Source organism: Anser anser, assembly GCF_964211835.1.
Source record: "Anser anser genome assembly, chromosome: 11".
NCBI lineage: Eukaryota > Metazoa > Chordata > Aves > Anseriformes > Anatidae > Anser > Anser anser.
The window spans coordinates 11,655,766-11,672,628 of record NC_139732.1 but is presented as its reverse complement, the minus strand read 5'-3'; the positions used below and the strand labels follow the sequence as shown (position 1 = coordinate 11,672,628).

General features: G+C 41.5%; 1 protein-coding gene across 9 annotated transcripts in view; it reads right to left on the bottom strand.

Annotated features, from left to right (window-relative positions):
- CNOT1 (CCR4-NOT transcription complex subunit 1) overlaps window positions 1-16,863 on the bottom strand; it is a 60,024-nt gene that overhangs the window by 29,870 nt on the left and 13,291 nt on the right. For 8 of the 9 annotated variants that reach the window (XM_083851924.1, XM_083851928.1, XM_083851926.1 and 5 more), the window contains exons 8-18: window positions 15,460-15,628; window positions 13,305-13,431; window positions 12,922-13,032; window positions 11,149-11,319; window positions 10,441-10,568; window positions 9,181-9,421; window positions 7,893-8,012; window positions 6,935-7,057; window positions 6,550-6,701; window positions 1,600-1,750; window positions 40-241 (exon numbers count right to left, since the gene is read on the bottom strand). In XM_083851924.1, coding sequence (XP_083708050.1) covers window positions 40-241; window positions 1,600-1,750; window positions 6,550-6,701; window positions 6,935-7,057; window positions 7,893-8,012; window positions 9,181-9,421; window positions 10,441-10,568; window positions 11,149-11,319; window positions 12,922-13,032; window positions 13,305-13,431; window positions 15,460-15,628 — 1,695 coding nt within the window. The remainder of the gene's footprint in view (window positions 1-39; window positions 242-1,599; window positions 1,751-6,549; window positions 6,702-6,934; window positions 7,058-7,892; window positions 8,013-9,180; window positions 9,422-10,440; window positions 10,569-11,148; window positions 11,320-12,921; window positions 13,033-13,304; window positions 13,432-15,459; window positions 15,629-16,863) is intronic. The other variant, XM_083851932.1, reaches the window with a different exon arrangement.

Below are 16,863 nucleotides of genomic sequence, written 5' to 3'. Positions count from 1 at the left end.
GTGTCAAACATACAAAACACACCACACAGATAGCAGTACCTGGAAGTTGTGAAGAGAGTCCTCCAATGCCACTGAAACCTGTTGTCTGGTTTTGGGTGGAAAGAGGGGGAAACGCTTTTGCTGGTGACTGAGGAGTACTGAATGCAGAGCCCAAGTTCGGAGGGAAGCCTTGCATGCTCTGGGTATGAGGAGCAGCCGAGCCACCTAAACTAAGAGATGCCATGCCTGCAAGCGAGTCGATCTGAATGAAAAAAAGGAAGATTATACACAGACAGACATAGACTGCAATCAAGCTCACTCTTTGCAGGTTTTGTATGAAGACAGCTTACATATTAAAGCATCCTGAAAAGAGTTTTTCAGCATGGTCACTTTAAATTCTGAAGTCATCCAGATTACCCCAAAAAGGCCGTTTGTCTATAGAATGCTATTTCACTTATTCCTTTACAATCCCATAAAATCCTACTCTGTCAAAGGTTTTACAGAAAGTCTGATTGTTCCCTAGTTTCTAATTAAGTATAACACAACAGTAAACACAAAAAGCAGTGTGTAGATTTTCGTGCTAGAGCAGTTTAAGCTCTGCGGTTTGGGAACTCACCAAGACTTAATCAAGCTAACAGAATATTTAACTGTCTGAAGGATCCCAGAATGTTCACTTTTCATAGCTAAACACCTGAGAACACAGCCTCCAATAAAAGCCATTAAGATCTGGGTGATGAGTAGGAGGGAAGGCACAGTACCAGCAGACATAGCAATAAATTGTGATTCTGTGAAATTAAGAGCTCCTGTCTAGGAACTGCAAAAAACTATTATCTATCCAGAAGATAGCATGGATTCAGACTCACATCTGCTGCACTACTTCTTCACATCAGTTCTATGCAGCAGGTTGCCAAGATATTAGGTACATTTGATGAGCAACTTCAATAAAGTAACAATTTACATGGATACTGCTCTCTGTATTGAGTTTACATAATCTGACGCTTCAGACATTCTTCAATGCTGAATTGCCACTACTTCGTGTGAATAAGTTTTCACCATTTTAAAATCTGCCAGTGAATGTAGTTGCTAGAAGCAAAATCTGTCTGCAAAGTGTTGCTCCCAGAGGAGGAAGGGATGATGAGTGGCAGGGAGTAACTTAAATGTACCTTGTTTTTAAAAGAGCAGTTCAGTTGAGAGCTGAAGAGCCCCAGTTATAACAAGTCCTTATGCTCTAGCACTGTTGCTTGGCCCGTGAAGCTACAAACAAGACACATCAGGTTCAAAGGCAGTGCTTAACTCTCAGAAGTCTTAGAAAATTTTAGCACTTTAAAGAAACTCTCAGCTATTTTAAAATAAACCAAACCTCTATCACTCTTCAGTGCTCCCATCCTGCTATACTTCCATAATTTCTTACAGACATCCGTGACGTGAACGACAGTTCTGAACTACAACCCTCAGGCATTAATCTGCTACAAGAGAAGTTATCTAGACATGCAAGCATAAAAAACTAAGGGAGCCAGATGATGTTTTACGTAGTCCTGCTGAAAGAGCTCAAATCGCGCAGCAGAACTAACGCTAATCAACGGTTTCTAAAACCACAGCATGCTATTATTTATCTACTACCTGTACAGGAGAGATGGCATCCAAGCTGCTCGCACTAGGTGGGCGTCCTTTTGGCATGACTCCAGGTGGCGGCTGCCTAGCCTTGTTCATGACGCTACTGCAGTTAGCCACCATGGTGAGTATCGTCTCTGACAGCTCCTGGGAAACACTCCTAGAGCAGAGGAGTAGAACAGTGAGGCATCCAGTGTTCACAAAACTCAAGCCCCTGATTGTTTTCCTTCAGGAAGTGGGACCACATTTCACAAATATAAACTGCAAAACAATCCCAGCAGAAACCACACTAGCAACAATTGCGTTACAGCCATTTCACTTGGGACAAGCTCTATTTTAGATAGAAGAATGTAAACTGCAACTATAAAAATTCTCTGACAGCATATTCCCCCTTTTTAATAGCTCCAATACTGGTATACAGTTATCCCAGCAAATAATGACTCAGAGAAAGCTGGGATGTGTATCTGTCTACCTAGCTTCAATAGCCCGTGGCAGAACAGACGGTCTGCAACGTTCTTTGCCTGCTGTTTGTTACAGGCTATATACAGCTCAACCTCATGAATTCAAACACACAACAGCTTCTGCTATAATCCCTTGGTCAAATCAGCTCCTCAAGGCTCCTCCCTGTTCCCAGACTTCAACGTTCAGGATTGTTCCCACTTTGAGTATCATTAGACATTCTCTCCAGAGGAGAAATACGACATGACTAAAGAGCTTGCACTATAGAGAGACACTTATTTTTTAAATAAACTGAACTGATATAGATGGGAGTTAAATACCCTCCCCCCAAGCCCACTAAAATTCATTTGTCTATAAGCTGACCAACATGCTTCATCTGACCATTAATAAACATTTAACCAGAGGCAAGAAATCTCCAACTATTCAAAGAAGTTGACTCAAAACCCAGCAGAACAGTCACACTTAGGCCTGAAGGCACTGCACGACCGAGGGAAGCCAACACCTTTCTGAACAATTCCACGTCTTGCTGCCAGGCTTCCTAAGGGGAGGGAAAGGCAGCTCTGCTGCTGGCATACCTAACCACAAACGTACCCATGCCACACTAACATTTCACTCATGGAAAACACAGCCAGCTATTTACGCCTTTCCTGCTCTGCAGTTCTACCTTTTTGGCAAGTACAACTAAAGCAGCAAATTCCTTCCTGTAACGGTGCAACTGTGTTAAACTCATCTGGAGATTCCTCATTTTCACTGAATTTTCACAAGCTTTCCACTGCACGGATGTTGGGATGAGGAGGAAAAGGAAGCAGAACCATCCCGACAATTAGGGCAGGAAAACGAAGTGCAGACTAGCCCTCAGCTTTGGCAGCCATCCCATTACAGGCTACACAGGGTTAAGGGCTTCAGCTTGCTCTCCCAAGCCAGTGCTCCACCACACAGTGTGGGAAAAAACTGTCCTGGGACAGACAGACAATTTGGAGAGCTACCATGGGCAGGCAACTTTCCAGGCAGGTCAATGTGCATTTTATCAACTGCTTCACAAGCTGGCTCCTCCAAATGTATTGATATCCCCTCACTAGCAGCCAGTGTCAAGAGACTCAAAAGCAAGCTGCCTGGGATGGCGGGTTTCAAAAAAGGGATCAGAAACTTACCTTCAAAGTAAGCTCAGCTAAGGAAACACTTTGCTTTTCTCCTTGACTCAAGTGTGAGCAAACCAAAAGTTTTTCTAATCAAGCTGTGAAAGCAGTAAAGTACCTTAGACAAAAGACTTCATTTTAATCATCTGTGGGGGGGTCTTTAAAAGTCCTTTGGAAACAAAGGTCTATATTTGCATGACCATTTCTGAATCTGAAGAACACTGAGAGGCTTCCTTACACAAAACCTGCCTTTATTTATAGCTGGTTCCTCTCTGCAAGCCATACATCTGCTATAAATGCCCAGCAAGATATTTCTTCCCCCTCGTCATTTAAGACATGGCCTGTGAAACAGCCTGGCCACACAGGGAAACAGAAAGGATTTCTGTTTCAGGAAGGTGCAACCAGACCTGAAGACACAACTCCGAGGCACAGCATGCGGGAGGCTCAGAGTTTACGGCGGATATTTACCTACAACGCAATTCCACAGAACCACAAATCCCCACAACGTGCTTGTGACCAACTAGCAGGAAGGAAAGCAGGCACTCAAATACCGCAGCGTGCTTTAGTTAAGACAGATTCCAACCTGCTGCAGCTAGAGGTTACCGATCACAGGGCAGTCCCGCAATGCATAACACAGGTTTATAATCCTGAATTTGATGCTTATGGTGACCAGTTAGGTCATCCATGCTTTGGAACGAATGACTAACTTTTTGTCCTGCCATCTAGACAGATTAAAGATTAACATTTTTATGTCACGAGACATTGCTGTATGTCAAGATACATACACACCACAATATTTTTTAAGTAGTACTGAGCTGCAGGTTTTCACAAAAGCTGCATCTGAGGCAAATGATGTAAAGTAGTAAATAGCTTCTTTAATAAGGGCACGCTTCTTTATCAAACTAGATCTTAAAGCAAAAGTTCACATGCTTTCAATTCTACATAAAAATATACTCAGCCAGCTAATCTTAGAGCCATTCCAGGAAGAGAACTGGGGGAAACTGTGGAAAGGACAATTTTGAAAGATGAGTAATGAGGAGAGTCAGGGACCACAGTCAGCCAGCTGTAGGAGAACAGAGTGTCAGCTTAAGGGAAGCTCCAGCTTGCTGGATAGAGCAACTTCATCTCTCTTGCACTCTTTTTTCCCACTTATACAAAAATACTTTCAACTTGTTTGATTTCTTTCTACCTTACCCATACAAGCCAGGAGCACCGCTAGCACTCCTGTTTTCTACCTCTGCCCATTCCTACCACCCCTCTCTCTTTACAGAGGTATTGATGCAGAAACGAGGAGGAAAAGCCTCCTCATTCCTCTAGGCACAGGCAGCCAGAAGCATCGCCCTGTCCTGAGGCTGGCACTGAGGAGGAACCACCAGTGCTGCCAAACCGACTGTGCTGGGCAATGGGCAGGTCCTGCTGCCACTCACCTCACTGCAAACCCCTGGGGGGACGACTTTTCCATAAGCAGTTTGTTACCAAATCACACACTTGGTCAGTAAGGCAGCCTGCGGTGCCAAAACCACCCTGGCTTCACTTGAAAAACACTAAGTAATAACAAGAACGCTTACTTCGTTCTGAAGCCTCGCTGCTATGTGCCACAGCAGCAGCACTCACCAGTGCTACACAAACTGCACCAACACAAATAAAGGGTTCCAGACCACGCAGGGTCCTAGGGGCGAAGAAGTGTCCCAACTACAGCTTGACTGAAAGAAATTACTCCTAAATTGACTACCCCCAGCAGCAAACTTCAGGTGGTAAAGCGGAACTATCCTCCCAGACATATTTAATGTTACTGTGATTTTAATCTCCCAGTCCTTCCAAAGCCTGCTTCCATTTGTGACTGAAACGTAAGCTAATCCAAGCGAGTGCTTCGTGAAAGAAATTGTTTTCTCTTTAAAGCTTAAAGAGAATAACTAATGGAAAATGACTGCAAGTAGGTCACATTCTTGCATAAATGGGAATACAAGCGGCTATAAAAAGAAACCAGAAGCTGGGAGAATTGTGCCAGTAGAGAACTGCTAGCTTTTGGATTAACTGAATAAATAAAACTTGGTAACACATTAAGATTCAGAACACAGTGACATTAGATGCAAGTCAAGTCTACAATTAACTATTAAATCTCTAAAATCTGGACATGGCAACATGCAAAATACTGGAATTTCAATTCAGTTTGTAGTCTCAGAAGACGACGTACTTTGAACAATGGGTATTTTCAGTCCAAAAGATGGACTAGACAATAACGTTTCCGAAACAGTACTTGAAGTTTAATTTTGTTTAGGAGAACCTTTTCTCCTAAAAATCTTACAAGGACCTCTGAAATTCCCTTCCAGTTCAGATAGCAATCACTATGTTGGTATTTGTTTCCCTGTTGTTTACGCGAGCTTGGAATCATCTGACACTTCTACATATGTTTCCTCTATCTGTCAAGACAGCACTGCGTAACAATATAACCCTTAGATCAGCTAACATGCACTTGGGCATGCCAGACTCCTTAGGTGTCAAAACTTAACACCAAAACTAGCACCATCTCCAGCTTCCAGACCCTCTGGCTCATATGTCACACTGGGCTAAGCCTCGTTAACTCCAAAATATTGCTGCAGTCAAATACCACCTTGGTCTGACAGCAACATCACCAGTATTTTGCAACATTTAGTTATTTTTACTTAAAACATTATTTAAAATTGATTTGTCCAGTTTCTGCTTGCTTTAGTCTTTCTGTAACCTACCTCTCCCTCTTGCAGAGAGCAGGTCTCTAGGACCTACGCTATTTCCTTCAGGATTTTAGCTAAACAAATTCATCTGCAGAAGACCTTAGCTATTTCCCGTCCTTTGACTACTTTGAGACAGTCAGTATTTCAAGTAAAAACAACTGAAGTTACATGTGTCCAGTTTCAGTCTCAATTACGTTACAATCTCCAGCTTTCTTCTATGCATAAGGACTGCATTAGCCCTCTCTGCTAGGGTAGCAACCACTTATTTGCCTAACATGATTAAAAAACCCTTTATAAAACCTCATTGTTTCCCATGATGCCGCCCCATTCTGTAGTTATGACATATTCCTTTTTGTCCAAGTCACAGCCCTGCCTCTGGCCATTAACCCAGTATCTCACTAACCAGCCATCCCGCGGTTACCAACATCATCCCACCCACTTGACTATAAAGACAAGAACACTTTCAGTCTCATCACCTACTCTGTATGAGAAGCTTCACTGAAAAATTAAACATACTATCAAATTTAGCTGTGCAAGATTATAACTCTCAGCAACCCATAGGAAACCCCAAACCACCTGTGAGCACGTGCAGTATGAGGCCAGCAAGCAGGCTTCAAGCGGATGACATTCAGTCTAAGCAATATTGCCCTTACCCAGCACAAGCTTGCAGACATGCCAACATAGTCGCCAAGGTTTCTGGAGGAAGCTGAGCGCTTTTGGGCTGATCTTTTTCCGGAGCAAGGCCACCCAAGATAGATGGACATCTTCTCTTTAAGAAAGTCATGCAGGCCTGGATGAAGGGCTCCTGAGAAAAAAAAAAAGTTAACTTAATCTCCCAAACCACATCCAAGCCATTATTTCAAACTTGGCAATTGTACCGTGGGAAGAATCACACTAAGCTATTATAGTTCAGTGAAAATGTTGAACTATCAGACCATGGACACTTTCCACAACCTTAAAGCTACTTATAAGATTATCAAAGTGACTTAAGTTAGTCACTGATAAAATGTAGAAATAAAAAGAAAAATCCTGCTTTACCCCATGCTCCCGAATTTTATCTGTGAGCCATTTGTCAAGTTTGAGGTATTCCCGTCGAGAGGCAAGTGCAGCAAGGTCAATAACAAAGGCAAATGGAGTACCATTTAGCAGCATTGACAAGGCCTAAAGAAAAAAAAAATCAGAAGACTACTAGTGAAGACACAAGGATACCCTTTCTCCTTTCTAATCCCCATTTACTTTTTAATAAAGAAGTCTTCCTATCACAGCCTGCTGTGCTTTCATAGTCAACAAAAAGACTGGTACTATCAGTTTCGCACACAGTTTGCTCGTGGCACAAATAAGCAAGAGCTCTCATCTGAAAGCATTGCATGGCCTTCTTGTAGAGACCTTGTGCTTATGGTTTTAAATTCCTGTATGAAAATCTACCAGCAAGCGGCCAAGAGCTACCAAGACAATATTGCAACAGAATTAGTCAGAATAACCTAGCGTCTCCCTGCCAACAGACCTTGACCACTTCAGAGCCACTGAATACATTTGATCAGTGTTCATCCTTGAACACAGAAACTGATATAACAAAACTAATTTGAAGCTCTTGCACTTTGTGACACCCATTTATTTTGCATCTAACTTTAGAAGTGATAAATGCCTTTAAGAAGCCCGATGTCGCTTCCAGTCTCTTTTGTGAGTGTGTAAACAATTATAAAATAGCAGTATTCTCAAGAAACCCCCATTCCATCAACCTCAGCGGTGCCTCCTTCAAACAAGTGTCTGAAGGATTTTTTCTATATTCCCATTTCAATGGTATTCAAGGTCAAAACGGTTGAAGCTCTTCCTGGATTTACAGTACATGCATATAGCAAGCAGTTCTATTACACTGCTTCTTAGGAATCCTTACTAAATTAGTCGCATCCAAGTTAAGCTTAGCCTTTGTTACAAGATGAGCAAGTCTGCATAAGACACCAGACAGAAAATAATAATGGTACTTTGCAAAACTCACCTTCAAGTCTTGCGCCACATCAAGAATACGTGACAATTTTGCCTGGTCATACTGCTCCCCTCTCATGTACCATTCTGCCATTGCATGCATGATAAGCTGACGAATCGAAGGAGACTGACCCTGAGAAGAATTAAATTAGGATTGTACTTCATGCCTCTAGGAAAAGGATCAACTATTCGAACATTTAGTAGGATATGTTACCTCTGAAGCCTAACACACAAACAATATTTACTCTTTAATTTACAACTTAGTTTCTTAGTTGGACTCTTAACATGTGATGAATAAAATTATCCAGGAGCTCAACTAAAGGAATGATGAATATTCCTCTCAGTTACAGAGAAATAGCTTTTGGAATATGTGAATCACAGAACGTTCCGCCTGATGTGCTGCCTGAAGCCAGAACTGCCATGTCACAGCCTGACATTGCAAAACCAGTATCGAGCTCTTTGCTCACACATGAGCAATCAAAGCGCAATTCAAGTAAATTTCTGTTGGCAGCAAGGGTTTTGCTTTCAGTTCCCACATCTGAGGAAGTCAAACATCCTCAAACTGTAGAGCAGCACCCTGTCACATGACAGCAATCACTCTGTATGTTATTTTGGAGCCTAGCCTGCTGAAAAATTGCATATTCTGCCATTTCAAGACCTTATGCAAAGAACACATCACTTTTATCCCACTCCTATTCTGCAGTTTAAAGACTTGTACCAAGAAAACAAACATTCATAGCACTTCAGCTAGTGAACAACCATGACTTTGCAGTGAATATGGACCAAGATCCCCTGAGGTCAAGCTTTGTATCCTCAACACCACTGTACCTAAAAGGGCAATATATTTTCTAATGCAGATTCCCCTCCCGCCCTAGAGGCTTCCTCTGCCTTAAGCTTCTTCCTATGACTTGTATTTACTTAACTACCTGTGGGCACAGTGATGAAAACCAAGATGAAAGGCAAATCTATAAAAAAACTACTTGTTTGCCCATTAAAAACATGGGGCTTATACACATAGTTGCCTTCTCTCAGCATGGAAGTTCTCTTTGAAGAAGGGCAGCAGCCAGTCCTAGATTTTCAGAAAGCTACACTCTCACTACAAGTTATGGTACTTGCAGTTTCTTTATACCTAGAATAGCCTCCAATGCACTTGGCTAAAAGTTGGAGGCTATCTTATTTTGAACCGTTTCCTCTCTTAATGCTTAAAGTTTCCATGTTTTAGATGTGCCAGGTTGTCTTTCTCCCTCTTGTTTTTAAAATCAAACTTTACTTAAAACTTAAACACGAGCAGAAACACTCACCTGTCCATGCCATGCATAGTGCAAAATGATGGCCGAGTTGGGATGGTTGCCAAGGAAAATTGGCATGAGCGTGGAGATGAGTTCATGGCGCAAGGTATGCCAGGAAGTGTTGATCTGCAATAAGGCCAATACCAACATATCCGGGCAATGCTTGATAGGAAAACTGAAGAGCTGCTTAACCTGCTCATACTGTCCCACTTCTGCCAATCGCAACAGAGATTCGATCAAATCCAGGCTCTTCCTAACAAAAGGAAAAAACAAACAGACAAGGCCCCCCTCAAAGTTACAAGTAGTTTGCTTACAGGATCCTGGATTCAAACATTTTGTAGCATCAACTGCAAGACTACATAAAGTAATGCCCACTGCAAGCAACCTGAAACTGCAGCTCCTATCAAGTGCAATTAAGCCTACAGGAATATTCTTATCCATGAAAAATTTCTTTTCTTTTTTAAAGACAAAAATCAAACCAATTTAAGAGCTTAAGAGCTCTTGCTATTATGGAAGAGGGAGAATTGAACACTGATGTTCAAAAAAAATTCAGCTTGAGGTGGGTCACCTGAATAACTAAACTTGAAACATATCTCCAAAAATGAAACACATGTTTTCTACACCTGAGTACACACCTGTGAAATCTGAGGAAGATATTCTACTTTTGTCTCTTTCAGAGATACAGACATCGCTACCTTCTCCTACTTTAACCATCTCTCCCATCCTCCAATTCCTTACTTCAGGTTGTACAATGGGAATAGAAACAAATATCTGCACTGAAATCAGCTGCAAGCTGTATTAAAAGCAGCTGTAATTGTCAGCTCAAGGAGTCACATTACTCAGCTTTGTGCAATAACACAGCAATAGCTCTAAAAATTTATTATTTAAATCCCAGGACTTATTTCATATAAGTGGAACAAGTTTTTCTAATGCCATCCTGAAAAAAGACATTTAAATTCCTATCTCCTCTACCCCCCTCCCCCTCCACTTACAGGATTCACCGAAATACATTAGCAGAAATTCTCTAGACAAGCAGAAGACTCCATTAAAAGCAACACCTAGCAATACATTTTCAGATATTACGGAAGTACACAGGAAGTTCTAATGTGAAAACTTCCAGCAAACACTGAAAAATACTGACAGCTGATCAACTGGAATGTACACATAGCTACAGACACATCATGTTGCACGAAGGTAAAGTCACATTTGAGCAGGTAAGTTGTCTTACTCTAAATCTAGGTAAGAAAAGCGGTTTGGGGAGAGCAGGTTTACCATGTGGCAATTTCTCGATTGTCATCCTCTGGTGGTGCTTTCAGGATGTCTGTGGCAACAGTATGACAAGCGTAGTCAGCAAAACAGAAGATGTCAGGGTTTATGAGGGAATGTTGAATGAAGGAGAGCTGGTGTAAGAGATATCAAAAATAGTTAGTTTAGGTCTTTGAAGTTACAGGTTCCTTCCACTTTATCAAGCAACATTTCTGAGAGCAACACAAACCAACAAAGCAGTAGAAATGAGCCAAGACTGACAATAAGCATGTTTTACACAAGACTGAACTTCACTAGAGCATAAGAACTACTCTTCCCACGGTTTCTGAGCATGATAAATAAGGGTGTGACCAGGGCACCTGCCTGCACAGCTGTGTTCTGCAAAGCTCTAGCCTTTTTGTGTAACCAGGTAAAAACCTCCCAGGACTGCCATGCAGCAGTGGGTCTGCGCTCAGCTGCACTGCAAGTCAGAACTCCGCTAAAAACAGACGCAGTGTGACAGGTAGAGCAAGCGACCACCTTCCCGCAAACAACGCGGACACCGTTTAATTTACACTCTACCTCAGTAACATACCCGAGGCCTATGCCATACAGGCCAAGTTCTCAAACATGGCTTGTCTGAAAATTCACATTACCAATCCACAGCTGCCATTTGTGAAATTCATGAACTTCTTACGTTTTGTACAGACATGGCCACAACGCTGGTAAACCTACCTGGCCCTCTGCATGCTTCCAAGGTCTGTATATGGCATTAACTGGAAAAACTTCCATGCCCAAGCCTCTCTGGATGCCAAACACCACAATATGCAGGCCCTTGCTGTCACGAATCTGAAATCCCGGGTGGTCCAATTCATAGGTTACTACTTTGAAGTCCAGGCTAGGATTCTGCATCCAGAAAAAACAAGAGACTAGTTAGCCTTAGGCATTACAATCTTCACTACTTTCTTGTAAGAACCCCACTTCATCAGTATTTTGCTCAGCTTAACATCCACCCGACTTTTAGTTGAAGGCAGTTTTTGTTTTAAAAAACACAATTTAGATAGCTCTGAGAACTCAATGCAAGTTACTGTTTGAAACCAGCCTGCGAATCTCACCTCCCCCAGCACCACAGCCAGTAGCTGTTCATCTTTCTAAACATCTCTTTAACAAGTCTTCAGAAAAAAAAAAACAACACCCAAAAACCACCCAGCACAGTTCCTTTCTTAGCATACTAGCTGATTCCTTTTGTAGGCTTCTATACACCGTCCAACAAGAAGCAGAAGGATCTGACCAGCTGCCAAGCAGAACTTGTTTTCCTTTTGAAGGATTTACAGTGCAAGTGCTTGCAAGAACCTATTAGATTTTCAGCAATAGTGTAAAACCTTCAGGATGAAGGGGTTTGGAGGGAACTATGGCAATTACAGAACACAGACATCACGTTCCAAAGATAGGTGAGCACCACATACAAAAAAAATAGATACTGACTGCTCAATGTGTCAATTTCCTGACAAGCTGATGTAACACAAAGTAAACGTGGACCATGTCAGATGTGTAAGAAAGGGCTCGGGTGTGCTTACACAACTGGAAAGTTAGACAAAAGCATGAAGTGCCTGAAGAACAGAAAATACTTTATTGATAACAGAATGAACATACAGGAGAACTCACACTATTTGTGCTAATAGCTGCAGCTGTAGCTTACACACCATGTGTATGCTTTTACAGAATGAAAAAAATTCAGGGCTGTTTCCTTAAAGGAAACAGAAGGTAGATGCAGTACAGAGCTCTCTAAGAATAAAAACAGTACACCTACATTAGCACGCAAAACCTGTCATCTCTACAGCACAATGGGACTCAGATACTGGTACATCACGTAGAACAGTCTAGCTGTATTTTTTGAAAATTCTTTCAAAAAAAAAAAAACTAACAGCAACTCCTTTGTAGATTAGAGGGACCGCACAGAAAACTCACCCAATACATGGTAGGCAACGGAAATGGTATTCATGTTTCACTGTGTTAATTATGAAAATTGCTGCTTATAAAGCAGTGGGAAAACTCTTCTATTTTTGAAACATCATCATGCACAAGAAGCATTGAGAGGTTTGGAATGAGTAGCTACAAAAATACTTTGTTTCATTTTAATGCCTGCAGTTAGAACCTTTGCAAAATAAGGTGCCTGACGCACAGACTATTTCCACTTCGGAAATAAATTCTTCAAACATAAAACCCCTCAGACAACACATGCTACAGCACGTGGAAGTAAGCAGTGTGGAATGAGTTGCAGGTTGCACGCACGTTAGCCATTCAGGTAGTTTTTAGCTCCCACAATTCTTCAAAATATTCTTTTTCAAAGGGAAAAAGACATCATTTAAGCACAGCAGCACAATTGTATTCATGAGTTTCAAAGCCATTCAGGCTACTAGGAGCTTTAAAAAAACTTTATATTCACACTGGGCCACATCCTTCTTTCAGATGTTCTGCATTCAAGGCCAAGGTGCTCACAAAACTTACCAGCTCTTTAAGAACATCAATTAAGACCTCCACATTCCAGGTATGGGCTTGTGCTCCATCACTTTTATCCTTCCCGTCACTCCAAATCCCACTGCCAGGAGCCGAAATAGACTGCAAATAAAATACACCCAGTCAAACACTAGCTAAAAAACACCAGGTCTCAGAAACCACTAACCACTAGAACTCTCTGCACTACAGAGAAAAACACAGGGTTCAGTCTGGTAATGACACCAGTTGCACAGTTCTAAGAATCCCTCACTCAGAAATGTATTACAGACATTTATGGCAGAACAAAAGAATATTGAATAATAAAAGTAAGTCTTAATTTTCAGTTTAAAAAAAACCACATTCCCCTCTCCCCCCGCCCCGACCAGACCACTCACTTGTAACGGAATACCATCTGTCAACCCTGAATGAGTTCGAGCCATCATCCCCAAAACCCTGGCAACCTGGGCAGCCGTGACTTCCCGGACACCAAACTGCATGATTATGTTGCGACATTCTTCAACACTAAGATGCAACAAAACAGACAGACCTTAGTACTAAAGCAGGTTTTACTGTGGCACAAAAAGCCATAAAAACCAAAGCACAGACCATTGGGAGAAACTAATTGCAAAGGGTAAAATATGACAATTTACTCAGCTTCAGGGTTGTATCAGTCAAATGCTCCAACATAAATTCTAAGGTAAGCAACAAGACAACTTAGGTAGCAAGTCCATGCAATGATTTCCACGAAGCATACAGTGCTGTGTATTTAATTCAAAGCTAGGCAGACTCAAGTTAGTGAGACACGTTTGACAGGCTATGCTTTGTCAAAGTAAAAATACAGGGTAGGTTTAGCAGTGTTTTCTGTTAAAAGCACTTCCACACATTGATCTATGAAACAGAGCTTCAAAGACTGAAGTTTTCTGCTAGCTGAAAGTGAAACAAAGACTCTGACGACACGCATTTCAACAGTTCACATCACCAGTTTGACAAGGTTAACTGAAAATATGCAGCTCAACCTGATACAAGCCACAGAGTTTCTGATCAGAGGTCAGTAGCAAAAACATTCAAGGAGCCAAAAGAGCAAACAATTACCAGAGGCTTAAACACTGATTTTTTTTTTTAATAAAATTCAACTTGTTTTTGCGATATTTGTTTCACTTTAACGCTTCTCAAAGAGGCCAGCAGTTAATATCTATGCAGCTTCAGCACAGATCAAGTATGTTTTATTTGCGGGCACATGCTAACAAATTCCTTTTCAACACCTTGAACACATTTATGTTGTGTCTGTATTCCACCACATCAACAGCAACTTAGTTAATACTATCTTTGAGATCTGATCACCTCCTCAGCACAGTCCAAAGTCTTCCAGAACACAAAATCATTTATTTCTCCTAGCTTATGCTTCTTAAGTGAATCTTCCCTTAAGAAATGTTAGGTTCAAACCGAGGGCTAAGCCTAAGTCAAAACTGGTCACACATTTGCAGTCTCCTGCTATCAGAACTAGGTATCAGAGAACTCTCCTTGATCCCTAAGAACTGCATCAATAAACCCAATTCAGTTTTTGAAAAGATAACATACACAGTATGAAAGCTTTTAATATATTCTAATTAACTCTTCACTAGAAGTCTAGCTTAGGTCCAGCTGCTTCTACTTTTCTGGTGATAATTCCAATTCACACGTGTATATAATCTATGTAATAGAATATTTGTGTTAGGTGCAAAGATGTACAGTACTGCTCATGCCACTCCCAGCAAGTCCACACAGCTCTGTACATGACAGCCCATTTCATGCAGCACAAGCAAGTCCAGTTAACAGAACTGCATATACAACATTTCAGAGTAGGGGCAGATAGCAAGAACATGGAATACTGTCGTGAGGATGTGGGTGAAGTATTTCTACAAATACACACACAAATCCAGGGGAAGTTTAAGACAGCTGTGTTTTTATCAAAAATAAGCCTAAGCAGGCACAGACTGAAGATGATATCGGGATACTCTGCTTTATCACCAGCAACTCATTGTCATAATTATATCCTACAGCTTCAAATAATCTCTATTATGAAGTGTACCACACCCATCACAATCTAACACAAACAGAAAGCTGCTGTTGGTCAGCTCTCTTGAAGAGAGATCATCATCTTAAGTTCTTCTCTAATCCATTTCATGTGGACAGTGAACTAACAGGAGTCTGCCACAAAAACAGAGTTCTACAGATCTAGTAGGATTTCGTTTGAATTTATGCCTATCTAGCCATTCTGTTTCTATAAAAAAGGATACTGGTCAAACCCTTATCAAACCTTCCCAAGGAAGGTGAATACCTTTAGCTAACATTCCTTACCATGACAAAATCATATGCAATTTCAACAAATACACTACACATGCTAGAAGCAAGACACAAAACAGGAATCAAAACAGATAACCTCATAATACTTCTAGTTATTTTAGTACTTAAAGTGTTCTTTTTCTTTACCTTTTGTCTCAAGAAGAGAAAGAAAACCACCACCACCCAAGATGATCGATTCCACGTAAGAAATTGGGTTTTCCTACAAACCTTGTACAAAAGCCATAGCCAACTTCTTGCATGAAGTCTGCCAGAGAACTCTCCATCATTGTTTTGGCTATCCCTCCAGAATCAGGCAGGATCCTGTCCATTAGAATGTCCCGTTTTTCAGGGTATAGAAGTGGTGCAAGCACCACAGGACAACGCTCCTGGGGAAAATCTGAGGGTGAGAGGAACAAAAACAAAGTCAGTGTCAAAAACCCAGAACACCACTCACATGCAAGTCACTATTCAAAATAACTTGAGTGCTGTAGTAGAGTTTCCCTGCTGCTACAGATATCCGGAGGGCACTCATAGAGCATTTCTCCATCCCACCTACCAGTTCCCTACTGGCACTTACATATTCCTAGAGAACAAGAATGTAAAATAGGCTACCTTAGCACAGGTTCACACCGCAGCTGCCAAAAAAGGCTAGCAGCAAAAGTGGTAAGTTTACAACTAGATTGTCACTAACAGCAGTCATCCAAAAAAACACAGAGCAGGAAATAATCTAGCAGTAAAGCAAGGCTCTCCTCCAAATCAGGAAGTATTAGGAAACAAAGGAGCTGCTACTGAGTGCTCAGCCTAAGAAGTCCAGCAATCTAAGTGTGAAACTTGGGGATGGAAGGACAGAATACTCCTTTCTTCCTTTCAGGGAAGACAAGTTTAAGGGAGATACAGTCCTGAGAAAATCAGAGGTGTGGGTAGGAGTTTTACTTGCAGTGGAATGCAGCAGAGTAAAGACAGCTTATGGGCAGGCCTTCCTTATGCAGCACTATCTTTAAGATGATGCGTAACGCCTCCATACCCTTTGGGGCCATTCAGAGAAGAATTCCCAATTTCCCAAAGCAAAGCGAGAGGAATAATAGAAGCTAAACACTAATCAGCATTAAAGCAAGCATGATCTAAGAAGTTACACCTAAGCATACAGAAGAAACATTCTGCTTTTGCACAAAGGGTGACGTCCTTGAGGCCTGGGCAGAACCAAGCCATGTGTTGTGTTAAATGCAGTTGGCTTCTGAGTCCAAGTCCTCCTTCTGAAGGGTTTACAGCAAACTTTTATTTTGGAAAGGAAGAGACTACCAGTTCATAGCCCACTGACAGCGTCCCCTGCCACCACACACGGACCATGGTGGATTCCAGGAAATTAACTATTTTTATTCAAAACCACTTCCTTTGTTCTGCTAATATTTCCTCGTAGATCTGCACCCGATATAAACAACCTAGCACTTACCCTTTCAAATATGTGGATTTTAATGCATGTTCCTCTCCATGTAAAGAGCTCAAGTTTTTCAACTACACTGCATGTGTTGCTTCAGTTAGTCGTGACATCCCACACAAGCAAACACACTAGCTTATTCCCTTTATTTATTTTGCTTATTTATCAAAACACTTTTCAAAAAAAGCCTTGAGGTT